The 20,572-nt window shown below is 44.0% G+C and overlaps 1 protein-coding gene across 6 annotated transcripts in view; it reads left to right on the top strand.

Annotated features, from left to right (window-relative positions):
* The window catches only part of crtac1b (cartilage acidic protein 1b), a 334,044-nt gene extending 315,728 nt beyond the window's left edge, over positions 1 to 18,316 (top strand). For 3 of the 6 annotated variants that reach the window (XM_043712998.1, XM_043712997.1, XM_043712999.1), the window contains exons 12-15: positions 2,976 to 3,118; positions 5,292 to 5,334; positions 7,625 to 7,768; positions 14,056 to 14,558. In XM_043712998.1, coding sequence (XP_043568933.1) covers positions 2,976 to 3,118; positions 5,292 to 5,334; positions 7,625 to 7,768; positions 14,056 to 14,168 — 443 coding nt within the window. In that variant the 3' untranslated portion in view covers positions 14,169 to 14,558. Of the gene's footprint in view, positions 1 to 2,975; positions 3,119 to 5,291; positions 5,335 to 7,624; positions 7,769 to 14,055; positions 14,559 to 15,059 lie in introns of those variants that run through there. The other 3 variants (XM_043713000.1, XM_043713002.1, XM_043713001.1) reach the window with 3 other exon arrangements.
* Positions 18,317 to 20,572: the final 2,256 nt, after the last annotated feature.

Genomic DNA, 20,572 nt, shown 5'->3' with positions numbered 1-20,572 from the left:
AATCAGTTTAATGAAGTGCTTTCAAGTTCGGACAAATGCCATCCTTATCCAATCTGACTTACATCTGACTCCAGACCCGGAAGGATTCATTGGCCTTGCAGTTGCATTAGTAATAGATGCATTAATGAATTAATAATAGAAATGCTAAAAGGCATGGAATCTTACAGCCCAGAGAGTGCCATTCAGTTCATTGTGCTAAATTACCCAACAGTCATACAGATCTACAGCACAGATAAAGGCCATTCAGCCATTGAATCTGATCAAAAACAACCATCCAACATATATCATCTCATGTTCTGGCACTTGACCCATAGCCTTTGATACCTTGGCAGCACAAGTGCACATCTAATCACTTCTAAAATGTTCCAAGGGGTTCTGCCTTCACCACCCTAAAGCAGTGAGTTGCAGGTTCCCATCACCCCCACATCCCATCTCACCTTCTTGCTCCTAACCTTAAAGACCAACACTTTGAAAACACCTTCCAAACCCACAACCTCTAGGCGGACAAAGGCAGCAACTGACTGAATCCACTTCCATCTGCATGTCCCCTCCATGTCAGTCCCCAGGCTGACTTGGAACTATATCATTGTTCCTTCACTAATCCCCACTTGCCTGGATGAGGGCAGCTCCAACTACACTTAAGAAGCTTGATACCATCCAGAACAAAGAAGCATTCTTGATTTGGATCCCATCCATTACTGTAAACATTCACTCCCTTCAACATTGACGCTCAGTATCGGCAGTGTGTACCATCTACAAGATGTAAGACACGTTGCAGTAAGTCACCGAAGCTCCTTTAGCAGCACTTTCCAAACCTGTGGCCTCTACCAGCTAACAAGCTGAAGGCGAACAGAGACATGGGAACACCACCTTCCAAGTTCCCCTCCAAGCCACTCACCATCCTGACTTGGAAATACATCGCTGCTTCTTCACTGTCACTGGGACACGTTTCTGGAATTCCCACCTTAAAGGCATCGTGAGTATCCCGAACCAAATCGACTGCAGTGGTTCACGAAAGCGGCTCACCAGCACCTCCTCAAGGGCAACGAGTGACCGACAATAAAGGCTGGTCCAGCCAGCAACACCCATATCCCAAAAACGAATAATTAAAAATAAAACTAAACCCCAGCCTTTGCTGACAGGCAGAGAATGAACAATAATAATCTCAGGTTGCTCTTTTAAGATTTAGTCACTTGACGAGAGTGTTTTTCTTCTTGCACTGTAGCAACACAGGCCCATAGTGTCTATCCCCTAATGAAAAACCAGCCAAGGAAAACAAATACATTTTCTGCCCTTCAATGCAGCGTTTTAATAAAGATGAAATTCTCAATTTTTGCCCTTCAAAAATATCTCGCAAAACATCTGGGCTGGGAAAGGTTATTTTAATCAACGATGAGGTATTTCAAAGGTTGTTTGTGCACAGTGCGGACTTTAATCTGAACACACAAAAGCCATTTTCCACATGAATTAATCTGTTACGTTATGAGTTTAGGAAGCCTTGCGATCATTTCAGGAGATTGGGATGTTCAGTCTGCTGTTTCATGCAGATTGTTACCTTGAGTCAGTCTGAAGTGTGAGTGAGCAGAGTAGGGGGAGGTGAGTAGAGCAGGGTGGGGGGCAACAGGCTTGTATGAAGTGTCGGTGAACTGAGTCTCACTGGGACGCACGGCAAGGGTGGGGAATGTCAACAGCTTCAGCAAAACAACATCTGATTGCTGTCACTGAGCCGTGCATTTCCAGGGAGACTGGGAGCTGTCAAATATTAGCAGGGAAGTGATATGCTCCAAACCAAACAATGCAAGCTATTGTTGGATGGAGAAGGAACGAGGTGAAGAGGCTGATTTGGAGTGTCTGTGCTCAGTTGCGCATAAAGACCTTTCCTACTGGCACTCAGTTTAATCCAGATGTCAGGTACCAAGCATCTGTGTAGTGCCTTCCCTCCAACCTTATTGACATTATGTTAAAGCTGATGTTTCTCCCCTAGCAATGAGTCCCCTCTCCAGGAAATTATGTTCCTTTAGGGTGACCTGTGTACTTGCATCTTTAGTTTAGATTTTTACTGAGCTTAACTCATTCAGGTTAATCCACACCCCAATTTTCACAATCACATCTTCCATGACCTCACTCTTTGTGATTGCTGGAATCCCCACCAGACCCATAACCTTCCACGATCTCTCCCTTCCACCAATTCCAGTCGCTTGTGCATCCCTGGTTTTAGCCGTGCCTGGGCCCTAATCTCAGGAATGCCCTTCCTAAATCTCTCTCACTTCCTTTAAGATGCTCCTTAAAGCCAATATCTTTGACTGAGCTCTTGATGATCTGCCCTAACAATTTCTCCTCTCATGACTCAATGCTATATTTGTCCAATGCTTCATCCTGTCAAAACCATTTGTATCATGATGTTAGCAGTGCTGCTATTTTCTAACCAGCCTTTTCAGAGATGTTCTTACACACCTCTGGAGCAGATGGGCCTCCTGGTTCAGGAGTAGGAACATTACCACCACACCTCAAGGACCCTCTCTTCATGAAATCTTAATGACGATAGTAAACACGAATGGTTTGTCCCCACTCTGCCAGTAATAGATCAAAAACCTGTGTTTAAGAACTGAACAAGCACTTCACACCAGTGTAAGAATTCAAAACACACAGCTGTCACTTCTAAAAAGGCAGTGGCCAGTCTGAGTGTATGCTTTTATAGTGTCTGTATCACCTCTCCCTCTGGCTGTGTCTTTAACAGGCCCAGGGTAACCCCACATCGCAGGGTAATCCCCACGCTTTTCCAACACCACACATTTTGACTCTGATCTCCAGCATCTGCAGTCCTCACTTTCTCCCTACCCCCCATATCTGTATAGAAATCCTGATCAATTTTGGGGCTCAGATCTCTTTGGGTTTATGTAGTGGAGAATTCTAAATGGTTTGCCTGCAAGATCAGGCAGGGGTGGGATCTGGACTCATGCTTCCATTTCCAACAGGTAAGGACATTGCGACTCACCTGGAGGTGACCTGGCCTGGTGGGACATTCACATCACGGGCTGTCCCCCCGAGTGAAATGAACTCCACGATGGAAATCCCATTCCCAAACCAGGACAGTCAAACCTTCAATCTTGACATTGAGGTACGTGAAGATTTGGAATATCTGTGAGCTATTATAACTCTATGTCTCTCTCTGTCTCTTTGCTGTCTTTCATGGTTTGTGTTTCCATTTAACTTTATCTCTATAGTTCTCTCTCTCTCTCTCTCTCTCTCTCTGGTCTCTGTCCATTTCTACATTGTCTCTTCCTGTGTATTTCTCCATATCTCTACTCTTCCAGTCTGTGTATCTGTCCTTCTTTTGCTGCATTCATCTACCTGTTGACAGGGTATTGCTTAGAATGTGGGCTTAGTGTGACTGGAAAATCTCCCAAAATCCATCACAGGTCTCGACACAACTCCATCAAAGATATTGGCTCTCCATCGCCACAGTTGGTCCACGATTTTTGACTTTTGTTTTGGAAACCTGGAATATTAATGCTAGGAAAACCTTTATTCCTATTTGTGACGGCAATTATCAAGGGACAGGGTAAAATACATGCCCTGGTTTTGGAAAAGCCAGACGAGCGCCATTGAATTCCCTGATAGCCCAGACCACCCCTTCCGAATGTTCTGATCTGATCATTCCGGTTGGGACTGTTGGTTAATCCTTTCCAGGGTTGGATTGTGACTAACTAACACCTTTCACTGAGGCTTCACAATCAACAGAAGGACTCTTTTTAATCTCCACTCCTGGGATTATCCAGATCTTTTCTGTTTGTCACCAGACTTCGATGTCTGGGGAAGGGAGTGTATCTGTGAAAAGGGACAGTCAACACAGTCCTTTCAGCTTACCCAGGGGGAGCTCAGGGGCAGCTACCTGTCCCATCCCCTGAAGTGTGTTTACTCGCTGCTCGCCCTCTCCACAAGGTGAGATTAAAACAAACAGTGTTAGAACATAGAACATGACAGCGCAGTACAGGCCCTTTGGCCCTCGATGTTGCGCTGACTTGTGAAACCAATCTGATACCCATCTAACCTACACTATTCCATTGTCATCCTTATGTTTGTCCCCTCACCCTCTCCTCCAACAGGTTTACCCAAAACCCTCACCCCTCAGGATGTGTTTATCTCTCAACTCCCCTCATTGTCATCACTGAATGCAGCAACAAAGCAGTGACTACTCGTTCTGAAATCCAACACACAGTATAAGGCGTAAACATCAGGAAGCTCAAACTTTTATTTCGAGAGAATTTAATTGCAAACTTTCATCTTGCAACAATTCCTGTACCCTCTTGACGAAATCCCTAGCTAAGGACCCAATTGTCTCCAGACCAATAACAGTGGCTCAAGAGAAGATGTGCAGTTTAGGTGGATTGGTCACGCTAAATTGCCCCATTTAGTGTTCAGGGATGTGTAGGCTAGGTGCATTAGTCAGGGGTAATGTAGAGTAATAGGGTAGGGGAATGGGTTTGGGTGGGATACTCTTCGGAGGGTCAGTGTGGACTTGTTGGACCAAATGAACTGTTTCCACACTGTAGGAATTCTATGATTCTAAATACCCATCACCATCTTCTCAGGACAACTAGGTGGCCAATAATGGGTCAGCCTTGATGGGGACTGCACGTGAATATATTTTAAACATTAAATAAACACTTTAAACCTTTTTTCAATGTTACTTGCCCCATTTACTTCTTGTATTGTTGATGGTAAATCTGTTGGAAAAAGTTGTTTTACAACTGTAAGCCTTTTCTTTAGATCCTTGCTGATCATCATTCATTGTTCAACAGACAGGATAAGTAGGAACTCACCAAGACTATGGGGTGCACCAGCTCTGAGTCCCAACATTTTGGCTTCATTACTCTGTCATCTCCCCTTCCTCACTGTGTGAGGGCAAGTTGACCTGATGGCCATGAGTAAAATTAAGTAAAGTTGGTAAAGTCTCAGAGGGCTGCTCTCTCATTAGAGAGGGAGAATTGGTGATGGTTTAAACTGGGGGTCACCGTGCCTCAGGTGAGGGGAGAGGTTGGGAAGGTATAAGCTCCATTGGTAACCTCAGCTGGTATCAGGAATTGAACCTGCACTGCTCACATCACAAACCAGCCTTCCAGCTAATCGACCTGCTTGCCCGTGACTCCCCTAACAACAGCACAACCAAGATAGGGAATCCAACCTGTACGGTCTGTTGTCACACTGTAGACCAGGATGATGGAGTTCAGCTCACTAGTTAATTACAGCAATTGCACAATGTGACTAGGTTCTGTATCTTTTCCTTGCAGTGTGGGGAAGGCTTCACAGCTGACAGGAGTGGTCGCTGTACAGGTGAGTTGGTCCTTTGACTTCTCCTGCAATACTGTATCAGCCCTCAGAAGCCTGTGGTCCTGTTCGTGGAGACCATTTGTGGCACTTTGTTGCACAGTCCAAAACCTCGATAAGTTCACCGCTCAGGCCTGAAGGAAAGTTGGGATGCCATGTGTATGTTCAGAGTTTTACACAGCTGTATGAATTGGAAGGGGGGCTGTTTAAGAGTTGGGTCCACAGAGCTGAACACTTGTACATAATCAGTGCAAGTACCACCCAATAATTGAGCTTTTTGAGAAAGTTAATTGCATGGTTTTCAGCAGAAACAGCTTTTAGCCAGATGAAACTTGACATGGAATTTGGTCAAATTATTTCTTTCGAAGTTAAAAATCACACAACACCAGTTTATAGAATAACAGGTTTATTTGGCAGCACTTGCTTTCGGAGCACTGCTCTTTCATCAGGTGGTTGCAAATCATTGTTCTTTCAAATGTGCCAAACGATATTATTTCCTAACCTCAACTTGTCCTCCAACATACCATCCCCAGTACGTGAACATCTTTAGAGTATAGAGATAGGGACTCCAGTAAATGGGGGATAATTTGGACAGCACTCCTTTGCTGTTGTTGTTACATGTTAATGGCCTCACACTGGAGTTGGTTAACTGTTATTTTCAACAATGACACTGTGTTGGATGTTCTAAGCGCTCAATCACCGCTGGCCCCTTTAAGGTGGAAAACATGTTCCAATGATGTCAAAACATAGAAACATCAAAAATAGGAGCTGGAGTAGGGCATTTGGCCCTTCAAACCATTCACGGCTGATCATCCAAGTCAATAGCCTATTCCCACTTGCCCCCATACCCTTTTATCCCTTTAGCCAAAAGTGCTATATCCAACTTGTTCATGAAATTGTACAATATTTTGGCCTTGACCATTTTATGTGGTAATGAATTCCACAGGCTCGCCATTCTCTGGGTGAAGATATTTCTCCTCATCTCCATTCTAAACGGCCTACCCGATAATCCTTGTATTGTGAGCCCCCCTGGTTCTGAACATTCCTTTAGTAATCAGGAATGTACTTTCTGCATTTACCCTGTCTCATCTGTTAAAATTCTATTGGTTTCTATGAGACCTTCCTTTATTCTTGCTCTCCCTCCCTCCCCAATTACTAATATTGATCAGAGGCTATGCAGATACATGGGCAATGGAACTGCAGACTGAGAAAGGAAAGTATCACAGTGTTTCCTGTGGAAGATGGAGGAACCGAAGTATTTCTCTGGGGTGATTGCCCTGTTGTCCTGGGAACTCCTTTTCTTTATGGTCACTCATTTATTGCCTGTCCCTAGTTGCCCCTTGAGAAGGTGGGGGTGAGCTGCCTTCTTGAACCACTGCAGTCTATGTGCTGTGGGCTGACCCACAATGCCATTTTGGGAGGGAATTCCAGGACTTCCCTGATGACTCTCCCATACAATTACCTCAGAAGTAACTCTTTGGAACAAGACCAACAAGCCCAGTGTCCACTTCCTGTACTGGAGCTGCAAACATCTGACCTGATTCAGGGCTGGTGAAGTCATGTAGGCATTTGATTTTTTTTTCACAGGAGGAGAGAGTGGTGGGAAGCACAGTCAGATGGGGCTATGTGGAGATCTAGCCTCTCTTAATGGCGGGACCTCATTTAAATATAAAATTCCCAGAATGCCACCAGAATTGATCCAGAACCTGGGGTTCAAGTGGGATGGGAAATTTGGCATTTCTTAATTCCTTGGCGGAGACTAGGTCCAAATCTGCATCCAGCAATGACACAAATCAAGACCATGGTCTGTACCACCCCACAATTTATCGCACTCCTTTCCAATAAAGATAGGGAGTGGGCTCCCAAAATTATGACGTGGAGGTGCCGGTGTTGGACTGGGAAGGACAAAGTCAGAAGTCACATGACACCAGGTTATAGTCCAACCGGTTTATTTGAAATCAACAGCCTTCAGACGCTGCTCTTTCGTCATCTTTGAAAGCTTGTGATTTCAAATAAACCTGTCAAACAGTAACCTGGTGTCATGTGACTTCTGACTTACCCCAAAATTAATGATAGAAATTGATGTAAACACTAAAAATAATGTGATGTTAAAAGTCAGAAAATACCCCCCTCCGCCCCACAGAACATTGGTCCTCCCTGTTTTTCCAGTTACAATGGGAAATGCTTTTTCATGGCTCTTACTCTTCAATCACGTGCTTTTCAAGTGGTGTTTTCTGGCTGTATTCTGCAGTGTTTGACCATTGCTATTTTAGAACCTTCCTGTCTACTTGTTTAGATGCTGATGAGTGTGTGCAGTTCCCACCAGTGTGCCCCAGGGATAGGCCCATCTGTATCAACACTTACGGAGGCTTCAAGTGTCGACCGAACAGGAGATGCAATCATGGTTACGAACCCAATGAAGATGGAACAGCTTGTGTGGGTCAGTGATCTGCCCCTGGCTAAATGGCCTTTTAACTCTTTAGCAATCGCACCTATTCAATGTTAAGCACTTCAATGCAACTGAGCTGAACTCCAATCTTGCATCAATGTGTATTTTATACAAATATTCATGAAAAAGAATGAACTGGTCAGCTGCCTTCATTCTCAGGACTGATAACCTTTGCAGATGTTTGCCCCTTGATTGGAGACAGACATTAATGTAATTTTCTACACTGGGAGACTTTTTTTGATGATAAAGGGACTGGTGATTGTCTTCACAAACTATTGCTATTTCTTTTACCAATTTAAAACAGCCAAAATCTATCTGCTCTCCAGATAACTATGTTTCTAACTCACCCATCGTAGTTTAACCTGACTCTCTCCCATTTTTCTTTTCCGAAGAACGTAAACTTGTAGGAAAACCAGGAGGCCATTCAGCAGTTCAGAATAGATTTACAAGGATGATGCCAGGGTTGGAGGATTTGAGCTATAGGGAGAGGCTGAATAGGCTGGGGCTGTTTTCACTGGAGCATTAGAAGCTCAGGGGTGACCTTATAGAGTTTTATAAAATTATGAGGGACATGGACAGGGTGAATGGATGAATAGCCCAGGTTTTTTTCCCAAGGGTAGGGAAGTTGAACACTAGAGTGCATAGGTTTATGGTGAGAGGGGAAAGATATAAAAGGGACCAAAGGGCAACATTTTCGTGCAGAGGGTTGTGCGTGTATGGAATGAGCTGTCAGAGGAAGTGGTGGAGGCAGGTACAATTACAACATTTTTTCCTTAGAGTCATAGGGATGTACAGCGTGGACTCTTCGGTCCAACCCGTCCATGCCGACCAGATATCCCAACCCAATCTAGTCCCACCTGCCAGCACCCAGCTCATATCCCTCCAAACCCTTCCTATTCACAGACATCTGGATGGGTACATGAATAGGAAGGGTTTAGAGGTATATAGGCCAAATGCTGGTAAATGGAATTAGTTTAGTTTAGAATATCTGGTTGGCATGGACAAGTTGGACTGAAGGGTTTATATCCTTGCTCTACATCTCTATGACTCTATGACTTCAACCCTGTTCTACCATTCAGTAAGATCATGGCCAATTTTCTAACTAAACATAGCTTTCCTCGACTAAAACGTAAAGTCACCATTGTTCCGCCTTCTCATTAGAGAGAGAGAGAGAGAAAGAGACAGAGAGACGGCTGGTGGTGGTTTAACCTGAGGGTCACCGTGCCTCAGGAGAGGGGAGAGGTTGGGAAGGAGAGTCCTTCATGGTAACCTCAGCTGGGTAATCCCACACTGTTGGTACCACTCTGCATCACAAGCTCACAAATTAGAATTAGGTTTACTCTCGCATGTACTGAAGTTACACAAGAACAGTGAAAGGTGGACACTGTCACCAACACATGGCACCATCTTAGGTATAAAATATTTAGGTATAAATCAAAATAGAGAAAATAAAGAAGAAAAGTTACAGATTTATGTAGTATAAGTTAGCAAAATAAGAAATAAAGTTAAAAAGATAGACATTACAGTCTTTCTGTAACAGCTCCCACATGGTCTGACCAGGCTCCTCCAATTCCCAACCAGTAGCCATCTTCGCTCTGGAGCCACTGACCACCATGCCCACTCCAGACCCCTGGCACCCCACCACCGCTGGGCATAAGTCCATTCTGCCAGTGCTGTCTCATGGCACCCACAAGTGGCCATTAGCTAACTGACATTGTCAAGATCGAGAGTGTGTTGCTGGAAAAGCACAGCAGGTCAGGCAGCATCCGAGGAGCAGGAGAATCGATGTTTCGGGCATAAGCCCTTAATCAGTGATTCCTGATGAAGACCTTATGCCTGAAATGTTGATTCTTCTTCCTGACCTGCTGTGCTTTTCCAGCACCACACTCTCAACTCTGATCGCCAGCATCTGCAGTCCTCACTTTCTCCTGACCTTGTCAAGGGCTACTATTGGAGGCTGAAGGGAATAGTTCATCTGGCCAGAGATGGTATCCCAGCAACGGGCCAGAGATTTGACACTCCAGGCAGACTTAGAGGGTCACCTGCCTGTCCATGGATGTAGATAAAGCATGAGCTCTTTGTTTTTATATTCAATGCTTCTATTTACAAACCCAAGGAACAACATCTGTTTTATTCAGGAATGCTATCAATATCTGGGAAGAATGTTAGTCAAAATGTTCATTCCAGTCCTACTTAAAACCATCTTTGGTGAGATCAGTTAACTTGGCATTGATATTTCAAGGCCTGACCAACATATGTTTTGTAAAAACACAATCATGTTGATATCTCTGATACAGTGCTTTTAACCAATTTTACACCTATTAATGATACCTTCTAAGCATGCAGATCTTGATATGGAATGTGTTTTACTGAGGACTGTTGTCATTTTAATCATTGAACTGTAGAATAGTTAACATTTCTTACTGTTCAGTGGCTTTCCTGTTTATTTTTACATTTTTTTTAAAAGAGAAAACACAAAACATTTAGAGTTGGCACCCTCATGTGGCGCAGAGGAATTTCTGGATTGCTTTTCCAATCTTTGCAGAATTTTTCTGTCTCTTTCTCTCTAATTCCCTTGAAAGTCAATTCTGAGAAGGTACAATACTGTTATTATTTGACAACAAAAAACAAAAATGCTGGATGCGCTCAGCAGCCCAGGCAGTGGAGAGAGAAAAACAGAGTTAACATTCACATCGGATCAACCAACTTCTCATCAGACCTGCAAAGGAAAGACTTGCCTTTATGTAGCACCTTTCATGACTGTCGTATGTTCCAAGGCCTGTTACAGCTAATGAAGTGTTCTTAGAGTGTAATTAAGCTTTTAATGGGGGCGACCATTTTGCACACAAGACGTCCCACAGATACCAGTGTGGTTAAAGGATTATATCTTTTTCAGAGATATAGGTCTTGCTGGCTGGACAACCATTTATTGTCCATATCACTAATTGCTAAAAATTATTTGAGTAATTGTGTTTCCAAAAAAAAATGGTCAGCCAGTTTTACTCGTCAAGGCTAGGTGCTGGGAGAGAAAGTTTTTTAATTGCTTGTCAATTATTGTCCAATCAGTTAATAATCCATCTGCTTTCTCCCCTGATTGGCTGAATGAGTGCAGAGTGTCATGAAGATGGGATGTGTCAGTAGAACAAGAGGGTTGCGCAGGGGGTGATGTGGATCTTGGAACCCTCCAGAAACCCATCTAAAAAGTGATTGCAACTGATCAAAAACCTACTTTCCCTAATTTAAGAAAAGAAATGCGTTCCAATGATCATAATGCAGAAGATGAGAAATATTAGGCATTCCCAACAGAATTATTATAATGAATGCAAACGTTCTTTGAATGATTGAGTTAGGTTAACTAAGAGTCCCATGGAACAGAACAGAACGTAAATATCTTCAATTATCCAGAAGTCACACAACACCAGGTTATAGTCAAACAGGTTTATCTGAAATCACAAGCTTTCAGAGTGTTGCTCCTTCATCAGGTGAAGTATCTTAAGTATTTAGGAATGTGGGAGCATTGTAATGAGAAATGCAAGAAATTGTACACAGCAAATCCTGCAAACAGCAATATGATAATCACCACCTAAGTTGTTTTTTTCCCCATGTTGACCGAAGGATTAAATATTGGCAGGATACCAGAGAGAATTCCCCTGCTCTCCTTCAGCATACTATTATCAGATCTTGCCCATCTACTTGAGAGAACATAGAACATAGAAAAATACAGCGCAGTACAGGCCCTTTGGCCCTCGATGTTGCGCCGATCCAAGCCCACCTAACCTACACTAGCCCACTATCCTCCATATGCCTATCCAATGCCCGTTTAAATGCCCATAAAGAGGGAGAGTCCACCACTGCTACTGGCAGGGCATTCTATGAACTCATGACTCGCTGAGTAAAGAATCTACCCCTAACATCTGTCCTATACCTACCCCCCCTTAATTTAAAGCTATGCCCCCTCGTAATAGCAAAGTAACAGGGAAAGAAACAGTATATATATTTTAGGTTGGTGACTTTCTTAAGAACTGAAAGAAGTTAGAAACGTAATTGCTAATAATGAGATTCTGAGCCAGGAAAAGGTGGGTGGAAAAGAATAATGGGAAAGGCCTGTGAAAGGGCAAGAATGATTAAATGATTAGAAGAATGATAGTGCAAGATAATAGCAGGTGGTCATGGCAGAAATGGAGTGCTGTAATTTCAGAGGGCAATAGATTGGTTAGGAGTTGTTGAGTAGAGAAATTGAAGCAGCAATTCCATTCCAGTGACTCCCAATGCAAAGATCTAGAAAAGATATGAGGCCAGATCATGGAGCCCATAAACAGAAATGCGACATATACAATCATGAATTTGAATAGAAGTACCAGCTCTGCAGCTTATCTATATCCCGCTGTAACCTGACACATCCTTCCTCACTGTCAACAACTCCACCGACTTTCGTATCATCCGCAAACTTGCTCACCCAACCTTCTAGCCCCTTCTCCAGATCATTTATAAAAATGACAAACAGCAATGGTCCCAAAACAGATCCTTACGGAACACGGCTAGTAACTGCACTCCAAGATGAACCTTTACCATCAACTACTACCCTCTGTCTTCTTCCAGCCAGCCAATTCCTAATCCAAACCTCCAACTCACCCTCAATGCCATACCTCCCCATTTTTTGCAGTAGCCTACCATGGGGAACCTTATCAAACGCCTTACTAAAATCCATATACACCACATCTACTGCTTTACCCTCGTCCACCTCCTTAGTCACCTTCTCAAAGAATTCAATAAGGTTTGTGAGGCACGACCTGCCCTTCACAAAACCATGCTGACTATCCTTGATCACATTATTCCTATCCAGAGGTTCATAAATCATATCCCTTACAATTCTCTCTAAGACTGTCCACCCCTGTGTTTAACCATGGGATCTAATAGATGGCACCTCTGACAGTGCAGCACTCCCTCAGTCCTGCAGTGCAGTGTCAGCCCATGTTACAGCCTTGGGTCTTGAGAGCAGGACATGAAATTTCTGACCCCACAATAAATCTGATGACTCATTGAGTTTGATAGGGTCTCTATTATCTGACCATGCAGACTCTATAGTCCCTCTGCTGAGAGGTCCTGATAACTGTGGTATATCCCAGCCTAAGGATATGGGCCATTGAGGACTGAAATGAGGTAAGTATTTCTTCAGCCAAAGAATGGACAGCCTGTCGAATTCTCTACCACAGAAAGCAGTTGAGGCCAAATCATTGAATGTTTTCAAGAAGGAATTAGATGGAGTTCTTAAGGCTTAAGGGATCAATGGGATGAAAATGGGAGCAGTGAACTGAGTTGGATGGTCGGCCATGATCATATCGAATGGCAGAGCAGGCTTGAAGGGCCGAATGGCCTACTCCTGCCCCTATTTCAATGTTTATTCGGACTCCTTATCTTTCCGACATACTGCAGCGAATGGCTATGAAGTTCTAAGGTGCCCTGAGATCATCAAAGGTGCTATATAAATGCAAGTCCTTCTCCGACTGACCTGAACAAGGGACCTGGCTTCAAACATTTGGTCGTCAGGGTTCTGCACTGATTTTCCAAGTGGTAGCATTGCCTGGCATCCTCACCGAATTCATATGGACAACAATCGCTCAGTGGTAAAGCATCTGACTCCAAAGATTCAGCCAGAAGGAGGAGAAGGTGTAGCAATGCACTGACCATCCAGGAACAGAACGGCAACCTCCTGAGAATCACCTACATTCACAACTAGCAAGACTTGGGTTTGATTCCCCAGTGCTAAAAACCTGGATGTTAACTTTGTTTCAATCATGGGATGAGGGCAATGCTGCCTGGGTCAGCATTTATTGCCCAGCCTTAATTGCTGTGAGGGCAGTTAAGAGCCAACCACAATGCTGCAGGTCTGGAGTCACATATAGGCCAGACCAGGTAAGGACAGCAGATTTCCCTCCCTAAAGGACGTTAGTGAACCAGATGAGTTTTTAACAACACAGCTTTTAATTCCAGATTTTTAAAATTGAATTCAAATCCCCCCATCTGCCAAGGTGGGGGATTTGAACCCATGTCCCCAAAACATTTGCCTGAGGTTCTGGATTGCCAGTGACATTCCCCTTTTTCCTCTCTCCACAGATATTGCCTGAGTGATTCTAGCATTTTCTGTTTTTAATTTAAACTTCCAGCAGCTCCCTCAGATTGAATGGTGTGGTTGCTTGGAGGCGAATTGTCAGGAATATCTAATCACTAACTCTCCTGTCCCTTCTTTCTTCCTTGTTCTGTCCTTCACTGCTGAGCAGCTCAAGTCGCGTATTTTGGGAGAGGAGGCTTTTCATCAGGTACAAGACTCTCTGTCTGTCTCTGCCAAACTGCTGTGGTCCTGCTAGGTTTAATCCACTGGCTCCTCGCCTGAGTCCTGACCCTCCACGTAGCCCGGTAACTCTACATTCAGAACCCTTGGTCTTCCACTGCCCAAAGTGTCGTCAAGATGAACAGAATTCGAAAGAGCTTGGCCAATGTTCAGTCTCTGGTTCACTGCTGTCCGTCTGCCTCACAAACTCCAGATGAACAAGCATCCTGAGAAAAGCATAACATTCTGATTGGGTTATAAACTCCTTGCATAGCTCCATTATAGGGAAATCCCAACCCAGCACATCCCAGATTCATACATCCACAAGGTGCTGTATCAGAATTTGGTTATACGGCATCATAATGATAGACAGCAAACATCCAGAGAAAAACACACATATACATGCAAACACACAATCATTGACACACATACATACATACACACATATACACACAATTACACACAATCATTTACTCTCAAACACATTCACACAACATATGAGGACATGCAAATGTCCACATGCATGTACATGCAAACACACAAATACACGCACAGACACACATACATACACACACACACACACACAAAACAGGCGTATACACACAAACAGGCACAAGTACAATCATCTACAAATGCATGTACATAAAAATGCCATCATGCAGACAAAACAATATGTATGTATAAAACATTGTGAATGTGCATCCATGTTTACACAGACACACACTTCCTCAGACACATACACCCTCATTCACAATCACACTCTCAGATACATCCTCACAAACACCCTCACACACACCCTCACATACAATCACACCCTTTCACACTGTCACACACATGTCCCCATTTACACACAAAAACACACCATCCACACAAATGCTCACACACCGTAACACCTAATGTATCTTTGCAACTGTGCTTAACATAATCGAAATAAACTGCGCAAACTGTTTCCAGCTTGTTCCTGCAGAACCAAGCAGCTGAGATGTGAGCTGCAGTGTGGACCCGACACTGAGCTTGATCTGTAACCCTGTTGGGACCATCACCTTCAACTCTGTATAAAACTGAACAATGCAACTAGACTCTTCTGTTCTGTTACATCAATCCTACATGTTCAGGCCTACTGCGGACCAACCCAAGCTAGAACAATCCCAAACTGTCTGGACAACATTTGTCATTTAAAGAAGCAAGTTTGCGATTTAAAAAAGGGAAGGAAATGCCATCACAAACCTGAGGAGAAAGAAAGACTAAACCCACTGCACGATGGATTGAAATGGGTTGAGATGATTGAGTGACAGGTTGAACAAGTCTGCTTCTAGCTGACTAGATTTTGCAGCAGTTGCTGCTTTGGTTCCTCGGCCTGTTGTGTTTTTGAGCTAACGTACAGACCATTCCTGATAGCTGTCTGCAACAGCAGGGGAAGGTCAGGGAGCATGCTGGGTGGCCTTCTCCACAAGTTTAAGATCTCAGTGTCTTGCCATCATATGTTGCCAGTCCTGTTCCTACAGGGAAAGTGCAGGAGTGAAGTAGGGTGCTCCTTCCTTCAAAAAAAAAGGAAGGCATTACCATCTGAGGGCACCTTGTCCTTTTTGAGATTGAATCTCACAGGCTGTTCTCTGGCCAGGGGAAAGGGCATGGGAGACAGTCACTTAACACAGCGTACAACTCAAGGGGTTAGTATTGAGAAGGATCCCACTGGTGAGGCAGGGGGCTCTCCTGTGGATTAACACAGACTATTAAGGGAAGCTTAGAGGTAAATCAATTAAAAATCAAAGATTCAAATCTAGACATACTAGCTTTGTATATTATTCAATGACCCTCAACTAGCCTTTACACCACAACGATTATGTTTCATCACGACCATGATTATGTTATAGCCTCAACATGCCAAGGTTGGTGTGTATGGCTTGGCACAGAGGGGCATCAAGTGCAGTGTTTGTCAGTTTGGACAGACTCACGTCAAGGTTTTCATTGTCCCTGATTCAATCTGGTTCTAACCATATGTACATGATCCTGGAGCACTGCGGGTACAGCACAGCAGAGGGAATTCTGTGTGCTGTAGAGGTACTCTTCATGCTTCTGAATGATTTTAAAGACCACATGAAAAGCACAGAATTGAGACAGAAGGAGCCTATTGGACTCAATCAGGCCTTACTGTGAATATTACAACCTCCTGTGGATATTTCTAATTGACCTGTTCGTAGCTATCATTGCACACGTCTGGAGCAGACGAGATTTGAACCTGATCCTTTCGGCCAGAGGATGGGTACAAACACCACCACTACACGACAAGAGCCCTTGCTACACCCACATTGTATACTGTAGCCTGTGTGTACCAGAGATGAATTTATTTTTGAATTACTTATTTTATGTATTATTTTCTCTGGCAAAATTGGGCACACTGTCAGTTGCAGAAAGGGGTTTCATTCAACATGTGATGCTCTCCTATAGATATTTTTATAAACTTGAGCATTCACCTTTAAAATTGTAAGGAAATCTTCCTTTCCGTTCGTCAGTGAAAAGAAATGGCATGTGGTCACTGCTATATGATGTCACCGCATTGTGTTTATATATGACGTTTCTGTGTGGCTGCATGAATATGATGTCATCATGTCAGCGCTTCAATATGATGTCATCATACTGCAGGGGATCTCCTTGTTTGGCTGACCCATCCCAATATGGCTCAGACACTGTAAATAGTTTCCACCGGTTTAACACAGATTTACTCCAAATGCATCGCCAACAGTTGGGAATAGTGACTCCAACTCATATTAGACACAACCCTTGACTAAATTGAGAACTGGCGGAGGAGGCTTCAATCTGACTCAAGTCTCACCTTCTTCACCTCGGTGGTTTCTGAGCAGAGAAATATTTTAAGGTTTGGTGGCCTCTCCCTTCAGTTTTCTCCCTTCTGCTTGCTAAGGTCCCGGGTGTGGGGGCTGGACTGCCATTGGCAACTCCCTCCCAGTGGCTATTCTCCCAGTGAATGGGTCTGGCCAATGAGAGGTGATGGTCGACCAGGGGGTGGGGAAGAGAAATCAAACTTTGGGCTTGGAATCCAGCCTGTCCCAATATTTCTGCATGGACTTTGACCGAGGTGACCAGGAACAGGGAGGTGGTGGGGGGGGGGTCCCTGATGGATAGATTGTACTTAGATGAGTTCAGGAAAACTCCACTCATCCCAGTCTACTAAACCATCCCAGACCACCATCCTCAAACCCGACACCTTCCTGGTTTGTGTGGAACAGGGAGCAGGACAGTCGCACAATGGGTTGGTTTATTGGAAATGCAAAAATTTTCATTTCATAGAAATCCTGCAATCACAGCTTCATTGGCTGGGAAGCGCTCTGGGGCGTCCGGAGGGCACTATATGAATCCAGGTTCTTTCTTGCTTAGTCCCATTGTGGGGCACAGCTTTAAGCAGTAATGTCTTGCTGTGTGTCTCTCTCAGGATTTGACTGTGTGCTCTTGTACCATGCCAGGCTGGCGAGAGGGGGCACTCTGGTTCCAGCTTGCCAATGTGGTGCCATCATCTCTGGTGTACGTGTTACGATTCAGTGATTATTGTATTTGATCTGCAGAGTGTCATCTCATGTCTAGTGAGAAGCTGCAGGTTTAGTCTGATGCCTTGTAGTGGTACTCTGTGTTGGTTGGTGATGGTCTACTCATAAATATTGGTTTCAGTACCGTGGGTCTCTGTTTCTTTTCAAATAAATTTGTTGGTTTTCGGGAAATGGGGATGATTACTGTCTGCGTTATGGTGGCTGAGTGCTCCAAAGGTCAAGTCCGTGTCAACCACGTTTCGCATGGGCCTTAGGGCCGTTCAAACCAACAGGTTTCCTTCACTGGAGAAACATTCGAAAATTGCTTGGATTTTTAGATAATCATGAATGAATCAGAGATGTTGTCTTACAACCATGGAGCAGGTGTGACCTGACCCTCAGCCAGAGATACCGACACTACCACTGTGCCATGGCCTCATATTTTGGGATCTTTTCATGTCAATCCAACACGTTAGGAACGTCCAACCCAGGAGGAGATCATGTGGCCAGTCGCTAACCATGCTGAATCTTTTAAAGTATTCCTGCAAGCCCATATCTCAGTATTTCCTCTTTATAAATGTACATAAAACCCTTCTTACACAGACCCAAGGTACTGTGGGAGGAAACCCACATAGACACGGGGCGAATGCGCAGACTCCACACAGTCGCCCCAAGGCTGGAATCGAACCCGTGTCCCTGGTGCTGTGAGGCAGCAGTGCTAACCACTGTGCTTCATCGTCAAGCCTCCATGGTGACTATTCAACCACCTGAACCTTCACAGTTGAGTGCATTTCTGTTATCACGTGCAGTTTACAATGGGATCTGGTTCACAGCACCATTGAGTGAGGCTATGAGGAATTGAGTTGTTGAGATGGGGAGAGGGCTATCTGAAAGGATGGCGGATTCAATAAGAGGTTTGAAGAGAATTGGACAACTATCGGAAAAGAAGAAACTCCTGGGCCTGTAGCGAAAAAGCAGGGGGGTGGAACTAACTGAATAGCTTTACAAAAATCCAGCAGATGCATAATGGGAAAAATGACTCCTTTCTGCACTGTCCTGACAAAGGGTTATACTTGAAAGGTCGACTGTCTTGCTCCTCAGAAGCTGCCTGACCTGCTGTGGTTTTTCCAGCACCACATTTTATCAACTCTGACTCCTCCAGCATCTGCAGTCCTCACTATCTCCTTCCTGCACTGTTCCAATCCTTTGCTTTGCCATGAGGGATGGGCAGATAAATGACTCTCAGTATTGATATCTGATTATAAAACACGTACGAAGAGGGAAGTGGTGCCTTCTTAAAATGTGATCGTCAAGCAGAGTAGCTCATTTCCCAACATTCAACCCAATATTTAATAAAAAAAGAGTGCAATGATTTTCGACATTGTAAACAGCAATGACGAGGCCATCAGATTCATCTCTTGGATGTCGACCTGCTCTTCAGAGAACTGAAAGGTAGGAACAAATGAAACATGAAACAGCACAAGAAAGAGTTGGACAGAGTTAAAAATCACACAACACCAGGTTATAGTCCAACAGGTTTATTTGGAAGCACTAGCTCTCGGAGTGCTGCTCCTTCATCAGGTGGCTGTGGAGCAAGATCATAAGACACTTGCTATAAATGCTGTGTCTCACGATCTCATACTCCACAACCACCAGATGAAGGGGTAGCGCTCTGAAAGTGAATGCTTCCAAATTAACCTGTCAGACTATAACCTGGTGTTGTGTGATTTTTAACTCTGTCCACCTCCAGTCCAACGCCGGCACCTCCAAATCAAGAAAGAGTTGAGAGTGCTGAGTATGTCACAATGGAGCAGTTAGTGAGTTTAATCTTTTGGTTCGAAAAGTATTTTCAGGGAAGTTGGAAAGAAAGGTAGATGTTGGCTAATGATCCCAGTCAGACAAGAAGAAATTCTTGAGTAAGATACCAGACAGTCTTCAGTGGCTTAACAAGGTGACTCACCTTCACATTCCCAAAAGGAATGGACAACAAATGCAGGCCAGCAACACTCACAACCCACGGGAATAATAAAGAAAAACAGGAGAGAGGAATTCCAATCAGCTCCAAAGAAGATGGGATTGTTAATGAATAAGTGACCTTAGACAGGATCATTACCCTCCTGTCTCATCTTTGGGTTAGACACTGAACTGATGCATTAAGAATTTAGATTCATAAAACAACCTCTCACTCCGGGCAGGAGCTAATTACTGCCATTGCTGGAATGTGCACTGAAAACAAAAAATGCTGGAGATCGTAGTGGGTCAGGCAGCATCCGTGGAGAGACAGCAAGCTAATGTTTTGAGTCTAGATGACTCTTCATCAGAGCCGAGGTGAAATATGGAGGGGGCAGCATTTATACAATAATGGGGCTGGTGGTGGTGGAGTGGGGGTGTGTGGCTGGGGTGCTGGGAGAGAAAGGATGTTGATAGTTCCATTTCGATGATCGAAATGTGAGAATGGCAGAACAATAGCGTGTCTAATTGCCAGACTGGAAAATAAACATACAGTCCTACTGGGGTGGGGGGGGGAGGGAGAGAGGTTGGTAGAGAGTAACAAGCAAAGTTTAAAAGAAAAGGAAGGAATGGGTTCATAATTTGAAGGCTTTAAACTCAATATTGAACCCAGTATATTATAAAGTGCCCAGTTTTAGGATGGAGATCTCTCACTCCAGTAGGTTATCATGGTGACAATATTTGAAGAGTGTTAACCTGGTCAGCGTAACCTCAAACCCTCAACAATGCCAAAAAATGATTAAATGCTTATTGGCATCATCTAGTATGCAGAATTGTAGTGGCATTGCCAACCTGAACATTGTTTATCTTACTGTGACATACTCTGGGAGACATTTAATGGTAAAATGTCAAACAAGTGCAGTCAGTTGTCGTTCTAGTTTCAGCTGATGATACTGGGCTAATGGTGGTGTTTATCAA

The sequence above is a fragment of the Chiloscyllium plagiosum genome, chromosome 22 (genome assembly GCF_004010195.1).
Source record: "Chiloscyllium plagiosum isolate BGI_BamShark_2017 chromosome 22, ASM401019v2, whole genome shotgun sequence".
Classification (NCBI taxonomy): domain Eukaryota; kingdom Metazoa; phylum Chordata; class Chondrichthyes; order Orectolobiformes; family Hemiscylliidae; genus Chiloscyllium; species Chiloscyllium plagiosum.
The sequence above is the reverse complement of the archived record's forward strand: the minus strand, read 5'-3'. Positions and strand labels throughout refer to the sequence as shown.